A 23,829-nucleotide genomic window follows, 5' to 3' on the forward strand; every position below is an offset into this window, starting at 1 on the left:
TGCGGTACTGATGTTGTACTGAAATCTGTTCTGTAGTAGAGATGCTAGGGGTTTTGTTATTCTCTTACCGTTCTCTGTCTATACCTACGTCTGCGGCAGTGTGACTCTTTCCTTGCTGGGTAACATAGTCTGCGTCTATATCGCGGATCTGGAGGGAGCCTGTAGCCAAGGCAATTTTGCAGTGGTAGTTCTGTGGCATTTTATTTTTCATTAGGAGATTGGTCTGTCTCTGCAGAATCTAAGCACAGAAAGTCAAGGACTTCAGTTACTCAGCATGCCTGATTTCTTGACATGGCAGGACTTTTATGCAATTGATATCCAAATTACTTCTTTCCTCATGCTATTAGATCAACATAGACAAAAGTATAATGCAAAGAGGTGCCTCTCCTGATTTAGTGCCATCTTACAAGCTCATTGTGTTGATCTACTTGCACACATCTACAAAATCTGTTCATCCACCTTTACCACAATGGTCATAAAGAAGAAAAAAAGAATATTATGTTTAGCCTTCAAAAAATGTACCCATCCTAGATGAATGGGTGAGTGGAATTTTATAAGGCTGAGCCGATTTACTGCATGCACAGAGGCTGGAGAGCTCTGCCACTGACTTGCTGTCTGCCCTCGGGCAAGTCACTTCAGCGCGCTGTGCCCCAGTTTCCTCATTAGCGAAATGAGCCTAATGATACTTATCACCTCTGAGATCTATGGATGAAAAACACTACATAAGTACTATTATTATTATTTATTATGCAAAAAATCCTGGGAGCCATTGTGGCTGAGAAACGGATATATTGCTTTTTTGGCTTCTCTTCGGAAAGAATAGTAAAAATTAAAAGATGATTAATTTCTATTAAATCTCTTCTCTACTATTTAGGTTCGAGATGCAGCAATAAACAGCCTAGTGGAAATTTACAGACATGTAGGTGAACGTGTAAGGGCAGATCTCAGTAAAAAAGGATTACCACAGTCTCGGTGAGTGAAGAATATCCATTCTTTCTGCCTTTCTTGGTTTCTTTTTTCATTATTGCTGCATTTAGGGACTATGCATGCGAGTCTTTTTGTGGGATTGGGCCCTTAGGCTCCGATCCTGCAAACACTTTGCATGCACTTAACTTTACTCAATGGTAAAAGTAAAGCTGATAGGGACTATTCACCTGCAGAAAGTTAAGCACATACGTAAGTGTTTGTGGGATTGGGGCCATAGCATCTGTAGAAAGTATTTTAAAAAATATCACATAAGTCCTAGAAAATGTAACTCTCAAATGTATGCCGTGTCCGTCCCAGGACATTAGAGAGACAAGGTGGGTGAGGTAATATCTTTTATTGGACCAGCTTGGGTTGGCGAGGGAGGATCTGTCTACACAACAAAGAAAAACGCACAGCTGGCCCGTGCCAGCCAACTTGGGCTTGTGGGACTCAGGCTCTGGGACACTGTCACTGTTGTGTAGACTTGTGGGCTCAGGCTGGAGCCTGAGCTTTGGGACCCTCCCACCTCACAGGGTCCTAGAGCCTGGGCTCCAGCCGGAGCCCAGATGTCTACACAGCAGTGAAACAGCCCCGCAGCTGGAGCTCTGCAAGCCCGAGTCCGCAGGCACAGGCTGGCCGTGGGTGTCCAGCTGCTCCGTAGACATACCCAGAGACAATCTTTGGATCTTGCATAGAGCTCTTTTTCAGGCCTCGGAAACTAACTCCGTGTGTCACTGCTAAATATGAGGTAGAACAGATTGTTTAGCATAAGTAGTTAATATTTCAAGGGACCATTAAAGGTGAAGTGGCTCGCTAACACCTCTCCAGTCATCGGGCGGAAAGAAAGGGGAGGGGGTGGCAACTGAGCAAGGTTTGTTAGTGGGTTACTGATTGTTGTAATAAGCCATAAATCCAGTGTCTCTATTCAGTTCATGATTTTTAGTGTCTAGCAAAGTTATAAATTTAAGGTCCCAGGCTTGTCTTTTGAAAGTGTTGTGCAGGTTTCCTTTGAGGATGAGGTCAGATATAGAGTGATCACTTAACAAAAAGTGTTCACCCACAGGCACTTGGGTGGTTTTGTTTGTCTTTTATTATTTTCCCTGTGTGAGTTCATTTGAGAATGTAGGGATTGTCTGGTTTCATCCATATAGTTGCTAGTGGGGCATTTAGTGCACCACATGTGGAGATAGACATGTATAGGACCCATGGCTCTTGAAATGCATGTTGTGGGGTGGTATTGACGATTGAAGCAGTGGAGATATGTCTGCAGGTTTTGCATCTATTGTTCTGGCAGGGTCTGGTGCTGCTTTGACTTGGTGTGTCCTGGTCTGTGGGAAGTTTGCTTCTGATGATGAGCTTGGAGAGGTTGGGGGGTTGTTTGAAGGCCAGAAGAGGGTGTTCAGAAAAGATTTATCTCAGAATGTAGTTGTTTGATGATATCCTATATAGGTTCCTGTGTGAGATGGTTGGTGACAGCTAGGGGTGCGTGGTCAGAGGGGGTTTTGTTTCTGTATTGAGGTAGGTTTTCTTGGGGTATTTGGGTGGCCCGTTCCATGATGCGATCTACTTCTCTGGCGTGTCCTTGTTTGGTGAAGTTGGTTTTGAGTGTGTTAAGGTGTGTATCCCAGACTTTCTCCCGGGAGCATATTCTGTGGAATCTGAATGCCTGGGTATAGATAACAGATTTCTTGGTGTGGTTGGGGTGTTACTGGACCTGTGCAGGAAGTGACCCGTGGGTTTCTTGTAATTCAAAGGTAATGTGTTTATGTTGCAACATTCTGCTTGGTTACTGCCTCCTGGACTCCATAGGTCTTGCATGTATATTAAATATATTAAGAACAAAAAGAAACCTGGTAATGGTATGGGTTCTTTGCTAGATGGAAATGATAGAATTATCAATAATAATGCAGAAAAGGCAGAAGTGTTCAATAAGATGTACATTTTTAACAGTGAGAATAATTAACCATTGGAACAGTTTACCAAGGGTCGCGGTGGATTCTCCGTTACTGACAATTTTTAGATCAAGAGTGGATGTTTTTCTAAAAGATCTGCTCTAGGAATTATTTTGGGGAAGTTTTATAGCCTGGGTTATACCTCAGGTCAGACTAGATGATCATAATGGTCCCTTCTGGCCTTAGGAGCAGCCAGTTCAGACTGGTAAATGGACACACAGTTAAAAGGAGATTGGCAGGATAAAAACCATATACTCAGCAATTGTGAGATCTTTAAAAAAATTATACTTGTTGGTCTCTTTATATTTACCTCCTGGTGTTTGAACCTTTAAGGTTCAGTTGGGCCATATTTTCAAGATTTTTCTCTACAACCATAAGGGCTAGAAACTTACTTCTGTTTTAAATGGAAACTGAGATCCTCAATTAATCACTTCTTCCAAGAGCTGGGACTTTAAGAAAAATAGCAAATATTGGGAGATGCAATATAGTTGTGAGAACTTGCAACACTGTCTATTTAAACCAAACAGTTTTTGCATGTATTAGTCTTGTCTGTATAACGATACCTTAGATTACAGTATTTTGAAAACTGATATAAAATTCCACAAGTTATTGGGCTTGACATAGGAATCACTGTGTAAAATTTGAAGGCCTGTTGTATGCAGGAGGTCAGACTAAATGATCATAATTGTCCCTTCAGATTTAAACTTATGGAAAGTATGAAGTCAGTGTATTCAGTTTGTTTACTTTTTGCTCCTCATTCAGATTGAAAGGTGTCAGTTTCACTTTCTGGTTCCCACCTTCACGGGTTCATAGCAATGCAGGGGAACATTTAAATATGTTTAAAAGCTCCATGGGCTAACTACTCCTATCATTTATGCTAGTGCAACCCCCTGGAGAATTTGGGACACTATTTTCATTCAAATTGAAAAACATGAAAACATCCAGAGCTCCTTTGAAAATCTGTCCAATGGGGCTAAATGCTGAGTATCTGAACTTCCCCCACTCAGGGTGCTTACAGGGTGCACCACACAGGATAAGGCCCTGGCTTAGATCAGTGGAATACAGGGTTCCATAGATGAGACTAAGTAGTAAAGAGACATAGAGAGGAGATGATTGCCGGAAGTCTTTGAGAAAGAAGTGGATCCGAAGGAGGCGTATGAAAGAGGAACGAGAAGGGAGTGTATGTGTGTGTAGTGCAGGGGAAGCAGGAAGCGGATGTAAGCTTTGGGGAAGCATAATAAGTCAGAGCTGAGATGGGTGGAGAAGACCGAGGGAGTGATTAGGCGAGCAGAGGTAGAGGGGTGAGGGGCATGAGAAGGTGGGTAGGTGGAAGTAAGAACAAACGCAGGCCGAGTCTTAAAGGTGGGCATGAGAAGATACAGTTCAGTTAGCAGAGACCCACAGAGAGATAGGTTTGAGCCGAAGTCTGATCTTTCTCTGTCCTGGTCCTGTGAATTGTTTAGATTTTCATTGGTGGGGATCTCAGACACTAAGTACCTTCTAGTCATTGCCAAGGATGGAATAAATACTAGCAAAGATTCTGGAGAAGTGCATTCAGATCTGATTTTTTTTAAATAAGTCTGATAAATGTTGATGTTGTGCTCTGGCTCCTGGCAAAGGGCCAATGTGGTCTTAGCTGTCACAAGATATGGTTCCCCTTGTTTTCCAAGGGCAGGCTGTCATAGGACTCAGGATGTTGTTAGCATGCTCATTGATAGAAGAGGGACTGTTGACACTTTGACCATTACAACGTGCACAGTCTAAAACTCCAGAACAAGGGAACAAGGGACTTTTTGCAACCCATCTCAGGGATCATTATGATTTATATTATTGTCTCTCTTAACCTCACAGCCTCAACTTCCATGTCTATAAAATGGGCTAATATGAGTTGCAATGAATTGTTCTGTGCTTTGCTTTCAAGCTTACAGCGTGTGTGTGTTATGTGCAATGAATGTTTGGCAGAGTGAGAAGGTTTTTGGTTTTGCTTGGTGTAGAATGTTTTAGACATTAAAGGTCAGGTTGTCTCAATTAGCCCCTGGGCCAAGCAGGGGTGGTGTGGAGCTGCATTACCCCAAGGGAAGCTTGGGAAGGAATTGTTTCATCAAGATCTGGTATGTGGGGGGGGGTGGGAGGGGGCTGTCTAGGCTGCAGTATGTCCCCCTGCCTCCGTGTGCACCCTCATAAAGGTCTGCCGCAATCTCTCTGAGGACTAAACTCCATAGGCTGGCATATTGTGCTGGGCTAAAGATTTCCTGCTGCAGTGGAAATGCCAAGGTGAAAACAAGGCACGAACAGAAAAGAAATGTCACAGCCAAACAAGAATGTTCTTTAAAACCCAAGACTTCTCCTTTATCAACAATTCTGCAAATGGTTAAAGTACAGCAAAGTCACAAGCAACAGGAAACTGGGTTTTGTAATGGGAATGGCAACCTTAATAATAGCGGTGCTGCCAGGCCTGCCTATAATATGTCACCTGGTGTCTCTGTCTTTTCTCTGTTTCCTCTTTGTTTATTAATAATCAAATATTGTACCTATATGTGATACATAAAATAGTTTAGGTTCTCATCTTGTTCTCATAGAAGTCAATGGTGAAAGTCCCATTGACTTCAGTGGGAGCAGAATTGGTCCCTTAATTAGCATTCTAAGTTACAGGGGCCACAGTAATTCACTTTGGTTACTCATTATGCAATGCATTTTCTTTAACTTTCCAACAGGTTGAATGTAATTTTTACAAAATTCGATGAGGTCCAAAAATCTGGAAACATGATCCAGGGTGCAGGTGGTAAGTAGAATACTGTGATGGTCTCCATTTTTTTGTGAATTATCAGTGTTGGGGAAATTCATAAAATAAGTTGTGTGCCTCATTCCAAAATGTTATATTTTTTCCTGTACATCTGGGAATGGTGAAGTCTAGTTCATGCACTTCAATGTGTGATGGAGTGGGATAAAACACTAAGCTGAATATGGGGGAAATTGTTTGTTTACAGTGGAGGAGAATCTGAAGTTTCTTCACCATAAAGGATGTTTTTTGTTGTTCAGAAGAATGTAACTGAGAACCAACGTTCTTGTCTATATCGAGAAGTGGGAAGGAACAATTTACACCTTTATCAAACACTGCAGTGGTTCACCAAGTTACTCTAAATTTAGTTCAATCTATTGAATGACCAGGACAAGTTGGGCTGAATTCACCCCGATCCTTCCTTGGAGGTTTTTAAGGCCCGGCTTGACAAAGCCCTGGCTGGGATGATTTAGTTGGGAATTGGTCCTGCTTTGAGCAGGGGGTTGGACTAGATGACCTCCTGAGGTCCCTTCCAACCCTGATATTCTATGATTCTATGATATTCTATGATTCTAACTTAATTGATGTCAATGAAGTTAGACAAAGAAAATAAGGGCGGCCATACTGGGTCAGACCAAAGGTCCATTTAGCCCAGTATCCTGTCTTCCAACAGTGGCCAATGCCAGGTGCCCCAAAGGGAATGAGCAGAACAGGTAATCAACAAATGATCCATTCTCTGTCACCCATTCCCAGCTTCTGGCAAACAGAGGCTAGGGACACCATCCCTGTCCATCCTGACTAATAGCCATTGATGGACCTATCCTCCATTTATCTAGTTCTTTTTTTAACCCTGTTATAGTCTTGGCCTTCACAACATTCTCTGGCAAAGAGTTCCACAAACTGACTGTGCATTATGTGAAAAAATACTTCCTTTTTTTGTTTTGTTTTAAACCTGCTGCCTATTAATTTCATTTGGAGACCCCTGGTGCTTGAGTTATGAGAAGGTGTAAATAACACTTCCTTATTTACTTTCTCCACACCAATCATGATTTTATTGATCTCTATCATATCCCCCCTTAGTCATCACATTTCCAAGCTGAAAAGTCCCAGTCTTATTAATCTCTCCTCATACAGAAGCCGTTCCATATGCTTAATCATTTTTGTTGCCCTTTTCTGTAACTTTTCCAAGTCCAATATATCTTTTTTGAGATGAGGCGACCACATCTGCACGCAGTATTCAAGGTGTGGGCGTATCATGGATTTATATAGAGGCAATATGATATTTTCTGTCTTATCATCTATCCCTTTCTTAATGACTCCCAACATTCTGTTCACTTTTTTGACTGCCGCTGCAAATTGAATGGATGTTTTCAGAGAACTATCCACAATGACTCCAAGATCTTTCTTGAGTGGTAACAGCTAATTTAGACCCCATCATTGTAAATGTATAATTGGGATTATGTTTTCCAGTGTGCGTTACTTTGCATTTATCAACATTGAATTTCATCTGCCGTTTTGTTGCCCAGTCACCCAGTTTTGAGAGGTCCTTTTGTAGCTCTTTGCAGTCTGCTTGGGACTTAATTATCTTGAGTAGTTTTGTATCAACTGCAAATTTTGCCATCTCACTGTTTACCCCTTTTTCCATGAATGTGGTCCATTATGTCTTAATGAGAGATGCTAATGTGGACTCTGGATGTATCTAAGACAGGTTCTCCTTAAAAGGAGTTCAGCTGGTTATGTCATATGTAGTGCTGGCACTTGTTGGAGTTTGATGGGACATACTTGTGCATCATGGTGTAGTGATGTCATGTTACCACATTTGGTCAATAGAGCCCCACTGCACTGAAATGATGTGAGGTGGTGATGATTCATTGTCATTGGAAGCTGCCTTGGAACCTATTAACATGCCACAAGCTCAACTTGCAAGTGGATTATCTGAATAATGTGAGGGCAGTTCTGGAGGAAAATCAGATGGATCACAAGCCTATATGGCTAGGACAATAGTTTGTATTCAAGGAAAGGTCACCATTAAGAATACGTTTTGCTGGAGAGTAGAAAAAGGGGAGTCGTTTCAGATTTCAAGAGCAAGACTTTAGCTGTATAATTATTATACACTGGATAATACTGAGAAGGGTATCAGCTCCTTAACCTGCCTAACCCCAGGCCCTTAGGAGATTTCTCTAGCCCCCAGGACATTCTTTAACATCTCAGCGCTTTGTGTAGTCTCACAGGTGCCTCAAGTACCATGGCTACAGGCTCCAAAACTGTAAAAGTATCATGAAGTAGATAACTGGAGGAAGAGAGATGGGTCTTTTTTAAATAACTGTTCTTGACTTATTGAAAGTCACCTTGTCCTGATTCACTAAACATACACAATATATTATTTTCTTGATTTTTTTTTAAAACACCACTTTAAATATGTTTTGCTGTTTTTTAATAGAAGCATAACTATTCATAGGTATAAGCAAAACACCTGTGTGTGAGAGAGTGTGGTGAGTTAACTGAGAAGAAAATTCTCAGACTTTTCAATTTCCCTTGGTGTTGTAGGCAGATTCATCCCCTCTGCCTGACTGGCACCACCCCCAGCCTCCTCCTTTCCTCTCTCTATCCAATGTATGAACAAACTTGGTGCAATAAATCTTTATGTTCAGATGATGCCCTCTAGCGTTGGTATTAGACAGTAAATGTGACTTGTCTTCAGCCTTGATCACGCATTTCATTGTGGCCTAAAGACAGACTTGTTGTCCAGAGAGGTTCTGTTTTATCCCTGCTTTTAGAACAAAGGAGATACTATCAACATCCACCAGAGTTTACGGGAAAGGTAATAAATAATGTGCACCCCAAAGCTTAGCTTTTCACAGGAAACAGCTTCATGAATCTGCTGATCCCTTTTGGAGTTTGGCAGATGACAGTGCTTATTGCCAGGCTCTCTACCTTATTAGCATGAAGACTGCTCCTTTTAGGCTGTGTCTGCACTGCGTTTCTCCTCTTGCAGTAGTGGGAGTGTGGGAGTGTAGGTCAGCTGGAAGCAGTTTAAATGCACAATTATCTGAGCAGGATAATGGTGGGGCTGATGCAGCTCCATCAGTACTAGTTAGCCCAGACCCGTGGCTTGTCTGCACTAGTATTAGCCCCCAGGATGCTACAGCCGTGTCATAGGGAAAAAGCTCCATGTAGATAAAGCCTCAGACTTTCTCTACACTAGTAGTTTTCAACCTGTGCTCCACGGACCCCTGGCAGTCTGCAGATGATGCCTAAGATTTCCAAAGCATCCGCACCTCCAATAGAAATTTTTTAGGGGCCTGCAAATAAAAAAAAGGTTGAAAACCACTGTTCTATACAGATTCCTGTAAACAGGATTAAATGCCATTTTTGAAGACAGTAAGTCCCTGTCTTCACTACAGAAATCATCATGTTTAAACATCACTGTGCCCAAAGCATGTTATAATGTGGTTTATGTTGATGTGTCTAGACAGAAAATTCCTGTGATGATCATGTTAGAAAACTATTGATGAAATGCTGGCAACACTAAAGTCAGTGGCAGAATTCCTATTGATTTTAGTGGGGCCAGGATTTCACCCACTGTTTTAGCTTTGCTATTGTTCAGGGTTAGAGCATGGCCCTCTAGCATGGTTATAAGACAGGTGAGAACAAATGAAGTTACCCCTATGTCCACACATGTTAGAACCATGTTTTGAAACCATGCCCGAGGCTTCCGTGGTGGAGCTGTGAGCGTACTTTTGGCAAACGGGGCGGTTCGTAATAGAGTCCTGGCCACCCAGGAGCACTGACCTGTGCTAACTATGACAGGGTTCAGAAATGGTTGTCACACCTGCCTTATACTGATGTGCAGGGGAATTAAGCAGGCAGAAAGGAAATGATTGTTTTCACTGAAAGTGGGATGTGCCAAGATAATCAGACAACGGAAAACTATAACTGAAACTGATCTTTTAGCTCTCAAAGTGTACCGACTTGGATATAGATGTATTTATCAGATCACCGATGTTTATGTAAAAGAAACCAGCAGCTAGAGTGAGAGTTTATGTATATTGAGAGTACTTTTTGGGAAGTGCGCTGTAAGTCATTTAGGACTGTCTTGAACAAACAGCATTTCATAACAGAGGATAAGCAATATTTTTTGGTCTGAATAGTGAGACATTCAGTTTACGAGTAACACTGATCAAAATAATGGGATATGTTCTGCTATCAGTAACGCGGATATAAATCTAGAGAAATACTACGGCAGCCAGTGGATTTACACTGGTGTAACCGTGATCAGAATTTGAGTCATTGTATTTTTTTTCAATTAACAATTCCAGCATTTTTTTTACACCATGGTTCATCACAGTTTCCTCAAATTGATGTAGAGAAACACTTCATATTGTTCCCTGTGAATCTGGACTTTGCTTTAAGACTTAATAGTATTATGAATAAAACAACAGTTGTGTATGTGTGGGGGGGAAGGTCCGAATAGTAATTTGAAGTGGATTTCGTTTATATAGCAGACAGAGGAGAGGATTTCATCTTTGTAAGTATGTTGCTAGGTTACCAGAAAGCCTTACAGCCAGAAAATGGAGCTAAGGTGAACGTTGGATTTCTCGATGATTCTTGATGTATCTGTTTTGTTTTTTACATATAATTAGTCAACCTCTTGAGGCAAAAATTACAGTTTTTTCCCCTTTTTGGCTTTCAACAAGGTAATTATTTTTTGTGTAACTGCCTTTGCTAATTATGCAGATATACTTGTATCCCTGGGAGAAATAGATTTTCAGAATGAAAGAGCCAATAATTGCAGGCTTAGTCAGTTGCCGTCTTCATATGGCATCACATGATGGTCTTTAATTGGATGTGGTATGGAGGGAGGCCCTTGGACATAAATGTAGATTTAATTTACTCTCAGAAATCCCCACTGTTCTGCTTTTCCTGGATTTAGGCCTAGGAGGGCTTGAACCAAAGCTTGTTGAAATCAGTGTTTTTCCATTGACTGCAGTGGGCTTTGGATCAAGCTCTAACTACACAGACTTCTAAATTCAAGTTTCAGAAAGGATCAGGTTAAGCACACGATCAAGCAGTAACTAAAGGTTAATGATCAATATTACAATGTAATCATTTTCTCCTATTCAGAAAAGTAGACGGATTGGAAATGTTCTGTTGGTAAACAAAGTCTCTGATACATAATTTTTAATCCCACTGATCATTACAAAATTCCAATCTGATATTGTTTGCCATTAAACACTATGTTTTATATCTAAATTCCATACCCCAAATCTTGAAGTCATCCTCTGGACCAAATAGTTCCACAGTGGTCCATGCGTAGAGGATAACCCCTTTTCTTGTGTGACTGGGGGGTGGGTGGGAGGGTGGATGCTCAGATATTCTCCTCTCCCTACCCGCAATGGGATTCTCTGCTTGGTTTGGGCACTTCATGGAGCAGGGCTCAGGGATGGGTAGGAGGTGAAGTTGAGGTGGTGGAAATCCAGGTGGGAGGTCTGACAGCTGGAAGCTCTGAGCAGCCAGGATCAGTGTGGCTACTGCAAGGAGAAGGGGGGCTAGCAGAGCAGCACCCATCCCTGCAGGATGGTGCCTGTCTCTGTGCAGAACGAGGGGAATCCCTTTTAACCAATAAGTGGGGTATGCAAGAAAAACTTTTGTGACCTTTCGACAGTTTGCCATGGGGTCAGTGTGAACCTTGCTCCTTATTCAGGCAAAGTCCTCATGGATTTTGAAGGGTATTTTACCTGTAAGGATGGGGCTAAAAAAAACTCTGAGGATTTGGATTCATACTTTTGTGACATGAATTGTTTACCACATAGCTTTCCCTTAGCATAGCAGCTTTGAGTACTTTATACTAATAACACACATCTCAAGCGGCTGATTATTGATTTCTGTTTAGAATGGGGCCCACTACACACACAGACATTCATCATATAATAATAATGGCCTGCTTAATCCCCCTTCAAAGAAAAATAGTATAATTTATTAATAATAAATCAACACCACTGATAGCGATCACAATAAACCCATCCCAGCCAAAGGCCTGAGAAGAAAGATGAATTTTACTCTTGGATACTCTTAAGTGTTATTTACAGTGAAGGGGATGTTTAGTCTAATGTGGCCATACTACACTTTGCATTAATCCTGTTTTGTTTCTCAGTTTGTTTATAATGATCTTGAGAATGTGGAAGTGATTAGGTGAAAACTAGTAATTTTCTAGACTTTCCTCTGCCATTCCAGTTATAGACTATAGCCAGTATGCTATTTTGACATGATAGGGGAAGATTTTCTGTGCTGCAGTGTTTCTGCAGCTGTGATGTTGTGTGTGTAGCAAGCCACTTACAAACAAGGAAATTACAAAATTGAAAGGGATGCTTTTTGTAATGTCTCAAGAGGATTGAACTAGCAAACACGTTGTGTTTTTCTGGATTCACACTTCATTGCATGCTTAATTGTCCATTCGGGTTTGTGTTCTATGAATCTCGCTGCCTTGGTGATGAAAAGAAAAATTCATTTAATTGACCGAGCATTCGCTTGAAAAAGGAGAGAAAAGAAATAGACTCCTACCTTTGAGGCATGTAGAAGACAATGAAGGTCCTTGTCATGCCCTTTTGAATGTATAAGGTGCTCTGATAAAACAGTGCTGTCCTGGTCCAGGACTAGTGCTCCTAGGTGGTACAGATAGCTAATAATAATAACAACACAATGTTGACCATGGTATACAAGACATAAATGGATCCCTCAGATTAGCTCTGCGAGTTTCCTAGAAAACAATCAGAGAAGTGGGCAGAAGTGACCTGGATTTTCTTTTTGACAAACATCCTCCTGGATCCTGTTCTGATGTCATGACACTTTTAAAATAAAGAGGGAAGTGAAAGAACAGTCTCGGGAGGACAAATGTTGCTCAGCTGAGTGCAGAGTAGGCTTTTATTTTGGAATAGGGGTAGCAGTTGTCGTCTGTGCTAGGTCACACTGAGAAGCCGTTTGGGAGGGTGGAGAGTTTACTGGTGCTTAAGTTACTGAGAGATGTACTGTAGGGCTGCTTTTAGAGCATAGTGCTCTTTATTAGCATCTCAGGATCACTGCAGATTATGACTACTGGGAAAGGTAGGCATTCTGCTTAACGAACAAGCAAAAAGCATGGAAATTGTCATTTATGCCTGTGAATCTGTTTGTGTTTTCATTTCTTTTTAACCTTCGAAAAGAAACCAATCGATTTTATTATTGAGACGTTAGTACAATAAAGAAACTTTAAAAAATAGGCTATAAGCATAGTGGCATATAAACATCAAACATGACTGAGACTTGCATCAGTTATGTCTAAATGCAGATAAATTGAACAGGAGTGGACGGAGAACATATATCTAAGAGAAAAACACCTAGTGAGAGAGGGAAATGACTGGTGGAATTTTTAACAGTCGTTCATAATTTGTGTGATCTGTTTGAATATTTGTTGATGCTTTTGTTTCTTATCAGTAAGATGTTTGCTGTATCAGCTAAGGAAGATAATTTTAAGTATGGAGACGGTCCCAGATCATTTGTACATTAACACTGAAATGCAGCTAAAGAAATAGACTGAATGGAGACGTCATTGGCTTTTCTATAATTTAGTTTGGTTTTTTTGGCTAAGGTTCTATAGCAGAAAGGTTGTCTATTGAAGTCAGAAACAGTGAGGAATAGGGAGATAATTAGGCAGAGGAACATAATGATCTATTTGACTGTGGAGTATTAATTTTCAGGATATGTGTCCGTGCTTACACGTCTTTTCATGATGCATTCTAATCCTGTGTTTTCATTTCGGTATTCGAGAGGACCCATTTATGTTAGCCATCTTGGTAAAACTGTTCTCTCTCCCCCCCTCACCCTACCAATCCACTTCTTTTTCTGTTGAAAAATTTATTGGATCATGGCTCTCTCTTGTGAGACAAAAGGTGATGCTTGTTTTTAACAGATTAAATATGAGAGAAGTTTACATGTGATTGTTGGTATCTGATGTGCTGAATAGAATGTGGTTGTGTACTGACCTTTTTCCTCTTGCTGTATGATCTTACTGACAGGTTTTTAATGTAATGGTTTAGAAGGTATAAACCACCTGTGTACATTAAATGAGGTAAGATTGATATTACAGATAATACTTTGTGTTTCTGTAGCTCATTTCATCCAAGGATCTCCTAGCCCTTTTAGAATACTACTACAATCCCATAACATACCTGTTAGATAAGTTGACATTGTTATACAAGTTTTCAGAGGGGAAAGAGGAGGTAAAGGAATGTGAAGTGACTTGTCTTTGATCACCCAGCAAGTTGGTGATGGAGCTGAGAATAGAGTCTCAGAAACCTGAGGATGCAAGTCTTTATGCTAACCACTAGACCGCATTCCCTCCCACAGTAGAGCATGGCTATTAATCTTTGCTATACTGTGTGAAGTTGTCCTTTCACTACCCAAGTTCCTTTCATTTTGATTAGATAGCAGAGATCTGAGAATGACACTTCATATAGTATTTTCTAAACATGGAATCTCCCTGTTTGGATGGATTTAATGTACTGGAGAAATGGACATGCTCTGTTTCTCGAATAAAGTAAACATATGTTTATTGTTATTAATTAAGCATGAATGATCTCTTCAGGCTGGGGATTCTCTGGCTTTTAATGACCAGCTGATGGAGTTGAGGGCCTGGGGGGACTTAGTCCAGCTGGTCTAATGTGTCAGGCAGGGCTGGCTCTGGCTTTTTGCAAGCAAAAAAAAAAAAAACAAAAAAAAAAAAACGGGGCGGCCAGAATGGCAAAGCAAAAAAAAAAAAAAAACACACCTGCAGCATGGGTGCAGGGGGACCAGCTGGGGAGGGGGAGGGAGCAGACGGGAGAGAGAGAGAAGGGGGCGGCCAGGGCTACAGCAGGGGCGCTGCCACGCGGCCCCTCCCGTTGCGCCGCCTCCTGCTGCCTGCTGCGAGGGCTCCGCTCCGGTCGGCGGGGAGGGAAGGAAGAGGACTGCCCTGCAGGGCGCTCCGATCCTCCGCGCCGCCGCCCCCTACAGGGCAGCTGGAGCGGAACAAAAAAAAATGCAGCCGTGCCGCCCTAGGATTGGGCAGAATGCCGCCTCGAACAATCTGCCGCCCCAAGCACCAGCTTGCTCAGCTGGTGCCTGGAGCCGGCCCTGGTGTCAGGAAACGTCTGACCTTGAGGTCATCATTGATATTATGAACTGTGTAAATATAAAATGTTAGAAGAAAAATGACTGGTGGTATCTTCTGTTCTTATGGCATCTTTCTTCTGGATGGAACCCAAAGAGCTATGGACCCCAGTGGTCCCCTTGAGATCTTGAGAAGGGACCCTCTGCCTCTAGCCCTTCTCACGTGGAAGGGTGAGTCTGAGCTGCTTCCATAGTGCTTATTCTCCCCATTTCTGGGACCTCTTTGAAAGACCAGGATCCCCTGTGGGGAAGGGCTGGGCCAGGGGGCCATTGGCTGGGCAGGCATTGGTTCTCCTCTCCCCCTGCAGTCCATTTTGTGGTCATAGAAAATAATCAAGGCAACCTTCATCTGCCTGTGAAACTCTCCATTGGGGAGGTTCTGGGGGCAATTGTGCAATATTCACTTCAGCCCTTAGGGAGGTGAGTTTAGCGCAATGTGGTCTAATGGCTTAAGCACAGGTCTGTGAGTTCTTGAGTTTTAATCTGCGCTCTGTCACTTTGGACAAGTCACTTGGCCTCTAGGCCTCCATTCCCTCACCTGTAAAGTGGGATTAATGTTTTCCTATCCCAGCGGGTGCAGCGAAGACTGACTACTGAATGTTTGGAATCTAGAATAACTCCTCACTTAATGTTGTAGTTATGTTCCTGAAAAATGCAACTTTAAGCGAAATGATGTTAAACGAATCCAATTTTCCCATAAGATTTAATGTAAATGGGGGTGGGGGGGGGGTTAGGGTCCAAGGAAATTTTTTTTTGCCAGACAAAAGGCAGTATATACATAAACAGTAAAAAAAAATTTAACCAGTAATTTAATACAGGTATAAGTTTTAAACAAACAATTTAATACTATACTCAGCAATGATGTTTATGAAGCTCTTCCCCCCTCCCTTCCAGCCTCCTGAATGCTGGCAGAGTTCAGTCTCGGTTGACAGTGAAAAATTAACAGGTGCTTTGCACCCACCGGCAGCAAAAGCTCCCCTCACACCCCTCCCCCCCCTCGCCTCCTTCCCCGAGCATGCTGCGTCCCCGCTCTTCCCCCTCCCTCCGAGAAAGTCCTAACAGCTGATTGGTGGTGGGGGAAGCGCTGGGAGGGAGGGGGAGGAGGCGGAGAAGAGGAAGTTGTGCAATGCTCCCTTGTAAAGTCGCTGCTCTTCCAGAGAATCCTACAAGCAGTGGACAGAGCAGGCAGCCAAAGGACGTTATAAGGGAGCATTGCACAACTTTAAACGAGCCTGTTCCCTAATGGAGCAGGGACGTAACATCGAAACACCGTTAAGCGGGAGGACATTAAGTGAGGAGTTACTGTCCTTTGAAAATGAACCTTGTTCTGTAAGTTAAGTATTATTAAGGAGAGAGAGGCAGTGTTTGCCTTTAGCTGTTCAAGTAGGGTCCCTGTTGTTGGTTGTATTTATATTTGTGTTGAACTTTATTTTTAATGGGTTATTTAGCACTACCTTGAAAAACAGAAAGAGAGAGGACTCCTCTTCCTCCTGTCTTCCTCTGTTGTCATTAAACCAGGTCTGCGGTCCTCTGGACCCAGCACTTCTCTGACTTCCCGTCAATTGCTAAGGGCTCTTGTCAGGTTTTTCAGTGGTCTTGACCGGCAAATATAAAGGACAAAGTTAACATTTAAAATACTTTGAGGCCATCCTTCAGCGTAAACCGGTGAGGCCTGTTCTCTCAGTGAAAGAAAAATTAATGCTCAAAACTCCCATTAACGTTGATGGAGTTTGGAACCATAAATTTCTTGCACACCTAGAGATGAATAGACCCTTTAGTATGCAAATACCCCCTGTATTAAAGGAACTTTCCTTGGTGATGTGAGGCTGCTCAGTGGATGTGGTAAGGGACACGAGACAGGGAATGCGTATCAAAAGGGAATATGTAATATCATGAACACCATTTCTTGAATCTTATACAGCCTGCTTTCAAGTGATATTGAAATGTAAAAAAAAAAAAAAAAGGAATATAGGGAATTTATTAAATGTTAAGCATACCAGGTGACCATTATGCCAACCAGGTAATGGAATCCATATAGAATGATGTAAACTAACACTCCAGTGGGACCTGCAAACACACCATACCTCTTAGTGGAAGCTGGTGATACTGAGAGAGGGGAGGCACATGCAGCAGTGTTACTATTTCTTTGGGTCAGGTCTCTTTTCTCCTGCCCTTTTCTTTTTGTCCCACTCTGAGGTTTGTGGTGATCATAGAAAAACAGACACTGTCCATCATGCCAGTTTTGGACCAGCCACCTGGTATCTTCTCCACTCCCCTGCCTGCCTCCTTCTAGATCTCTGTCAGGAAGAATTAGGGCCAGGGCTGGTACAGCATAAATTCCAATGACATTTCCTATGAAAGTGCCAGTTGTAAATCTGACACTTCTATTATCACTGACATTTATTACACATAATTTCCTCTGAGGGCAAATTTGGCAACGGAATGGTACTTTGAATGTTCTTCCCTCCTATTTACCAAATCTTAGGCTTCCCAAAGATCCCTGCCAATTACAGCAACAACATTAAAGCGCGAATGAAGAAGGCATTGTATGTAAGGTTAAGTGCATTGACAACTGTAAATTGGCCTTTTAATTCTCAGACATTCAAGAATAGGATTATGGATCACTGAAGAATCCTGAATGAAGGCTGATGTAAAAAACCATGGCTGTTGCAGAACTGTCATCAAAATTAATTTCTATAAAGTTCTGTGGTAAAATATTGTCCCTTGTAAATGCTCAATTTTCAGAACTGCAGATGCAAAAATGCACGCACAGATTATGTATATGTATTTCTGTATGTGAATTTTTGATAATTTAGGTCACTGTTCTTTTACAAAAAGTGCTAAAATGATAAATATTGAATAATATTTTGCATTTACATAGCACAGAAAGCATGTTACATCCTTTAAGCATTAGTGTCCCCAATTTATAGACAGGGAACCTTATGCACAAAGAGGTGCATTCACTTATCCAAGGTTATACGGTGAGCCAGTGATCTCCTATTCCCATCCCTGTGCTTATTTTATTATCCCCAGTATAAATCCAGTAGATCACAGTTGTGCTGCTCCATAAACTTCTCACTTGTGTTTTCTTCCCCATGAGGCAAACAGCTACCCTTCAGTATACCCCAGTAAAGTGAAGTATCTGGAAGGATATACTTTTACATGTAAAGGCACAGTAGCATGTAAAGTACCTAAGGTTGTGGAGGCACTAAAGTCTAATGGGCTGATCCCACTGGGATGCAGGAACCCCTAATTTCTGATAGTGCTAGTTCTGTCACTGATGCTCTTTGGTGCAGCTTTGGACAAGGCACAGTACTTCTCTCAACCACAATTTCTCCATCTTTCAAGGGGGGGTAATGGTACATATTTACCCACTCCCAGTGCTGTTGTGAAGCTTAATTTGATCATGTGTTTACATCTTCAAAGCCCTCAGAAGTGCCTGGACTGTAAGTTTTTCAGGGCAGGGCCTTGACGTTTAGTCAGGAAAGCACCATGCACATTTATGGAGCTGTGTAAATGTAGTAAGTGTTCTCACTGCAGGAAACTTTGTACTAGACCCCCAAATATATTCTCTTCTCTTGGAGAACCAGCTAGGAGAACAGTTTTGGGATCTCTGTTTGACTCCAGTCAAGATAGTGGTGACTGAAAGTTATCTCCTGATAGCTGTGTGTGACTCAAGCTGACGTCCTGGTTCAGTTCTACCGAACAGAGCCCTTCTCACAGAACCCACCATCACCGTTGGAATTAATTAGCACCATTATTGGCAGCCTCCATAGTCACCAAGGAGGGTAGTCACCAAGGAGGGTATGGGACATAGCTGAAGTATTCTCACACCTCAGGAGGTGCTCTGTGGTGAATATGAAACTTCTCCATGGTACTAGAATGTTCTTTGTTTATCTTGGTGATTTGTTTTCAGATTAGGCACATTGCAAGTGAAAGGCACTTAGGTGGTGTAATTAGTAGCCTCAGGTGAGGCGTACATAGGTGCTAGGTCAGCAAAGGAGCTGTAGGTAGGGATTCAGGTGCAATGACAACAGTGTGAGAGGTGGAATGCACAGCCTGTTCCGGTAGTACACTGCCTGGCTCTATGCTGTTGTGCCCATGAGTATTCAAGTACAGAAACAGAATAGTGCATTATAACAAGCAGTGCCCATAATAAAATAAAAATAATAATAATTAATGGAGATATCCCATATCCTAGAACTGGAAGGGACTTTGAAAGGTCATTGAGTCCAGCCCTCTGCCTTCACTAGCAGGACCAAGTACTGATTTTGCCCCAGATCCCCAAGTGGCCCCCTCAAGGATTGAACTCACAACCCTGGGTTTAGCAGGCCAATGCTCAAACCACTGAGCTATCCCTCCCCCATAATCATGTACGTTTATTCCTGCATCTAGACTAAAGAATAAATCCTAGTCTTTGAAAGAAGCTGAGTGCAAATGCTTTCAGATTTAAAGTTCCTCTCTTTTATTTAGCCATTTCACATACTAAAATAATAGGTTTAAAAGATGGCAAAGACCCATTAGAATATTTAATCAGTTCCCCAGAGAAACAGGCTACATACACCGATAGGTGACAATCCAGTATTAACTGATACCATCGGACAAATGCCCTCACTCGCACCTCAGCACACTCATTGATGTCAGTGATATTAGGGTCTTCTTTTTTCCCCCCAATAGCATTTAGGGGGCAAATTCTGCTCTCAGTTACATCATATGTGCAAGCAGAGAAACTCCATTGTCAGCATATGGTCCCTATCTGGCACTGCATTGCCCTGCTTAGGCTTTCTTAATTATGTATGATTTTCAGAAGTAATTCAGCTGTTCCTTGGATGTGGTGGCGTGATTTTAGAGTAAAATCCACACTGTAATAAATAGCAACTGTCCTAATTTTGAAGCGTAAGACAGCAAATACAGTACACGTCTAGGTTTCTTTTGCCCGCTGAAGGAATTAACCATGCCCTGCTGCTCTGCCAGAGGAATCCTTTTGTTGTACTCTGCTAAGCAGTTTGAATTTCTCTTGTTTACTCTCCACAAAGCCCAAGAAAATAGAGAGTCGTGAATAATCCTGGCTTGGTTTATCTGTACGTACAGCCTGTAGTGAGCTCACCAGAGCATGGGGCTAGGGGAGGAAAATAGCTAGTAACCCTTTCTCTGCACTTGGCCTCCTGTAAGAAGTTCACAGCAGCCAAGAACCAGTTGACTTTTAGAGCAAATGTCATAGAGGATGGAAGGAGACAAAAGTCTTAAAAATGCTTTCTTTCCCCTCCCACTGTCACTGAAAATGCTATGCCCAACTACAGTAGAACCTCAGAGTTATGAACACCTCGGGAATGGAGGTTGTTCGTAACTGAACAAAATGTTATGGTTGTTCTTTCAAAAGTTTACAACTGAACATTGACTTAATACAGCTTTGAAACTACTGTGCAAAAGAAAAATGCTGTTTTCCCTTTATTTTGTTAGTAGTTTACATTTAACACAGTACCGTATTGTATTTGATTTAAAAAAAAAAATCCATCCCTCTGATCACTGTTTACTTACTATTCTTAAAAGTAACTGCTAAAATGACCATAGGTGAATGGGATTTGTGAGAATTTTCTCTTTTTTTGTTTTGTTTTGTTTTTCAGTTTATTTGTGCAGTTGACAGCATTTGTGAGGAGTCTATCCCCATTTCCCTGGTTGAATCAGTTAGTCCGTTTCCCCTTTTGTCTGTGTGAATCTTACACACCACAACAGGGGAGAGCATGTGATTGTAAAGCCAAAGAAACTGGCGCTGGGACTGGGGGGACCTACAACCCTGTAACTTCTTTTTACTCTCTGTTTTATTGGATTTCAACTTAAAGTAACACTGTTGACTGCTCCCTTTCTTTGCTTACTTCCCACTGTTGTTGCACCACAGTGCAGCAGTGGGCTCCATCCTACTCTATTACACTGGTGTAAAAGCAGACTATTACCACTGACTGCACGGGGGAGCGGAGTTAAATCCATTGAGCTTTTTCCCCTCAACCCCCACTTCCTGGACATTTTTAACACTGTAACTAATGTCCTGGTGATGAATGTCCATTCTCTGGATCTTACAGGCTCAAATTTGCCTCCACGGTGTGGGGGCATTAGAAAGGGGGAGGGGCACAGGAAAGCCCTCCTGTCCCAGTACACCTGCGTAGAAGTTGGGGATCAACTGGCTCCCAACACTGTGGGGAGCACTAGGGGTGTGGGTGCAGGCTAGCAGTGCTGACAGGAATGTAGCCCTGGATGCAGCTGCTGTAGGACTGCAGCAAGCGCCCCTGCTGTGCACCCCAGCCTCTGAATGTTAAGGTGTTGCATCTGTGGAAGGAATAATGCTTCCAGTTACATCACTTTGGACAGTGGGCCACCCTCCTTCCCAACGGGGTTCTGGCTCATAACAGAGCCCTAAATAGCTAAGTAGATCAGGATTTTGGGGGTGCCAAAGGAATCTTTGCAAATTGATAATTTTTTCTCTTTCGTTTCTTTGGTGAATTTGCTGCTTGTGAAAGTGAAGAAGTGATGGTGCTGCTTGGAGCAAGGCACTGGGCAAGCAGGGGCTGTGCACGCTTCACCCCCTAATGTAGTCTGCCAGTGTATTTCAGTCCTAATTTACACCCCTGCTGTTTGAGTCCTGGGCTGAACTGCAGAGACTTCGAATCATACAGAGCATTTATGATGTGGAGAGACAACTACGTTCATTTTCACTTGAGACTTCAATAGAATACGATCCTGAATGGCTAAAGGCAAAATCTTTTTGTAGTAGCTCACTGAAGCTGCTAGCCCCTGACAATGTCCCTTCAAGAAACTGCATACCTGCATTTAATATCTCCTCTCCTTCTGTGGATTCTATTTTTGTCCCTAGTTTGTATTTTTCCTAGCTCTTTTTAGAGGAGACTCTGCCAGAATTTAGAGCTAAACAGCTTTGGTTGTTCACGGGTGTGCACACACTCTGTTCCTTGTTTACAGTTTCTCTCTCTATCCCTCTGAAAAGTGCTGCTTGGCCAGTGTGTTGCTATGGAATATGTGGTGTGCCCATATTTTCCCCCCAGATATTCCCTGTTTATAGGACTCGGGTATTGGCAGGTCTGCACATGATGCCATCTGTTCTGACAGGCAATGTTTGATCAGACAGGATATAGGAACTTGTGAGAATTCTGTGCTGGAGGTTGGAGGGTTGTAGATAATGCAGCGTAGAGCACTGGGTTTGTTGTTCAGCTGTCCATTAGCCAAAATGGGATTTAAAAAAAAAGAAAATTGTGTGAATTTAGGGCTGGTGAAAGGTTCTGGTTTGAGAATGCCTGGGGGAAAAAGTCCTCTGCATGTCAACAAAACAAACCTGAGCTGGAGGGGCCACCTCTAGGGATGAGAGGCGATACACTCAGTCCTTCATCTGAGAATGCCGAGATGGAGACACTTGTCCAGCAAACACGTTTCACATATAACATCAAACATCAGATGCTAAGAGCTTTAGATCACAGCTGACCTAGGTAGGGTTTGATGAGGTAATTTAGGAGTAAAAGATTTTATGTTTTGAGGCCATCAAGTCCTGTGATAAAATGGGATTTTAGCAATATTACTTCCCTTGTTTGGAAGGTTGATAGTCTCTGCTTTGTTAGAAGAACTTGGGAAAAAACATATAGATGTTAGAAAAGGACTGACACAACGAATCGTCATTTTCTCCTGATGCTAGAATCTTGGCATTTGCTATATCTAGTCCTAATGGACCACTGGATACAGAAAATTCCAAATTGGAAGTTTGACCTTTCCATCAAAGGTCACCAAAAAGTCATCATTAGCTTTTTATCAAATTTTAACAGTTCAAGTGTCTTTACATTCATATTAGGACTAACAGTTAATAAATCAGTTAATAATCAGTTCTTCTATGAACTGATCCTGTTGGGTATGATACCTCTAACGGGGAGATATGAAAGTCAGCTGAGTTCATCAGGTCCATTATCAGATTTTTGCCAAGAAATTTTCCATAGCTATGTTTCTGGGGAAGTTGATGACAAACATTGCATTAATGTCACTGTTACATTCCACCATCGACAAGATGATGCATTTGCTCATGGTGGTCATCGCACAGTATGTTAAAGGTATAATAAGAAAAGTGACCTCACCCACACACAACTTGCTGTCAGTATAGCACTTCCACAACATATAAGTAGGCACCAGCAATAATGACAGTCTTTGTCATAAATATATACAATCGGCCTCTTTGACATTGTTGTAAAAGCAGATGAAATTACTGTACTTTATTCCAGTTTTACCATGCAGCAGGATTTCATCACCAATGTTAATAAGAGGCTGCATATCTGCATACTTATGAGTAAGGGATCAATTATTAAGATAAGTGTCTCTCTTCTACTAATCACAGGCTTCTTGGATTAAAATAGTAAAATTAAAGTTGCAACATCAAGAGATATGGGAAAGTGCTGCAAGGCCAGTACTGGTAGTTCCATTTGCCTGAAGATCAGGTTGCTACAAATTAGTGGTGAAGGTAATATTTTGGGCCTGTCAGTCTTGACACTATCCTTTCAACATACTTCATTGGTTTTCTTTCTGCACCTTTGTTCTTGGGTGGTGAGCTTTTTCACCAGCTTCTCTCCCAGCTCCAGTTCTTTATTGAGGAAAAATTACATATTTCTTGTATTCCTGGGTTCATTTCCCAGCTCTGCCACATTCTTCCTGTGCGACCTTAGGTTTTGCCGGGAGTCTCCTGGAATCACACTCTATCTCCCAGAGGCTACTTCAGCCAAACCGGGAGATTTTGTGGGCTAACAGTCTGGCACGGCAGCGGAGCTAAGGCAGGCTCCCTTACCTGCTTTGGCTCCGCGCCGCTCCCAGAAGTGGCCGCCACTGTCCCTGTGGCCCCGTGGAGGAGAGGGGCAGGGGGTTTCCGCGCGCTGTCCCTGTCCCGAGTGCCGACTCTGCAGCTTCCATTGG

The 23,829-nt window shown here is 42.2% G+C and overlaps 1 protein-coding gene across 29 annotated transcripts in view; it reads left to right on the forward strand.

Moving 5' to 3' along the window:
- CLASP1 (cytoplasmic linker associated protein 1) overlaps window positions 1-23,829 on the forward strand; it is a 265,300-nt gene that overhangs the window by 79,878 nt on the left and 161,593 nt on the right. For 28 of the 29 annotated variants that reach the window (XM_054043824.1, XM_054043807.1, XM_054043805.1 and 25 more), the window contains exons 7-8: window positions 875-972; window positions 5,633-5,700. In XM_054043824.1, coding sequence (XP_053899799.1) covers window positions 875-972; window positions 5,633-5,700 — 166 coding nt within the window. Of the gene's footprint in view, window positions 1-874; window positions 973-5,632; window positions 5,701-12,758; window positions 12,799-23,829 lie in introns of those variants that run through there. The other variant, XM_054043823.1, reaches the window with a different exon arrangement.

This window comes from Malaclemys terrapin, chromosome 11 (genome assembly GCF_027887155.1).
Source record: "Malaclemys terrapin pileata isolate rMalTer1 chromosome 11, rMalTer1.hap1, whole genome shotgun sequence".
Taxonomy (NCBI): Eukaryota; Metazoa; Chordata; order Testudines; family Emydidae; genus Malaclemys; species Malaclemys terrapin.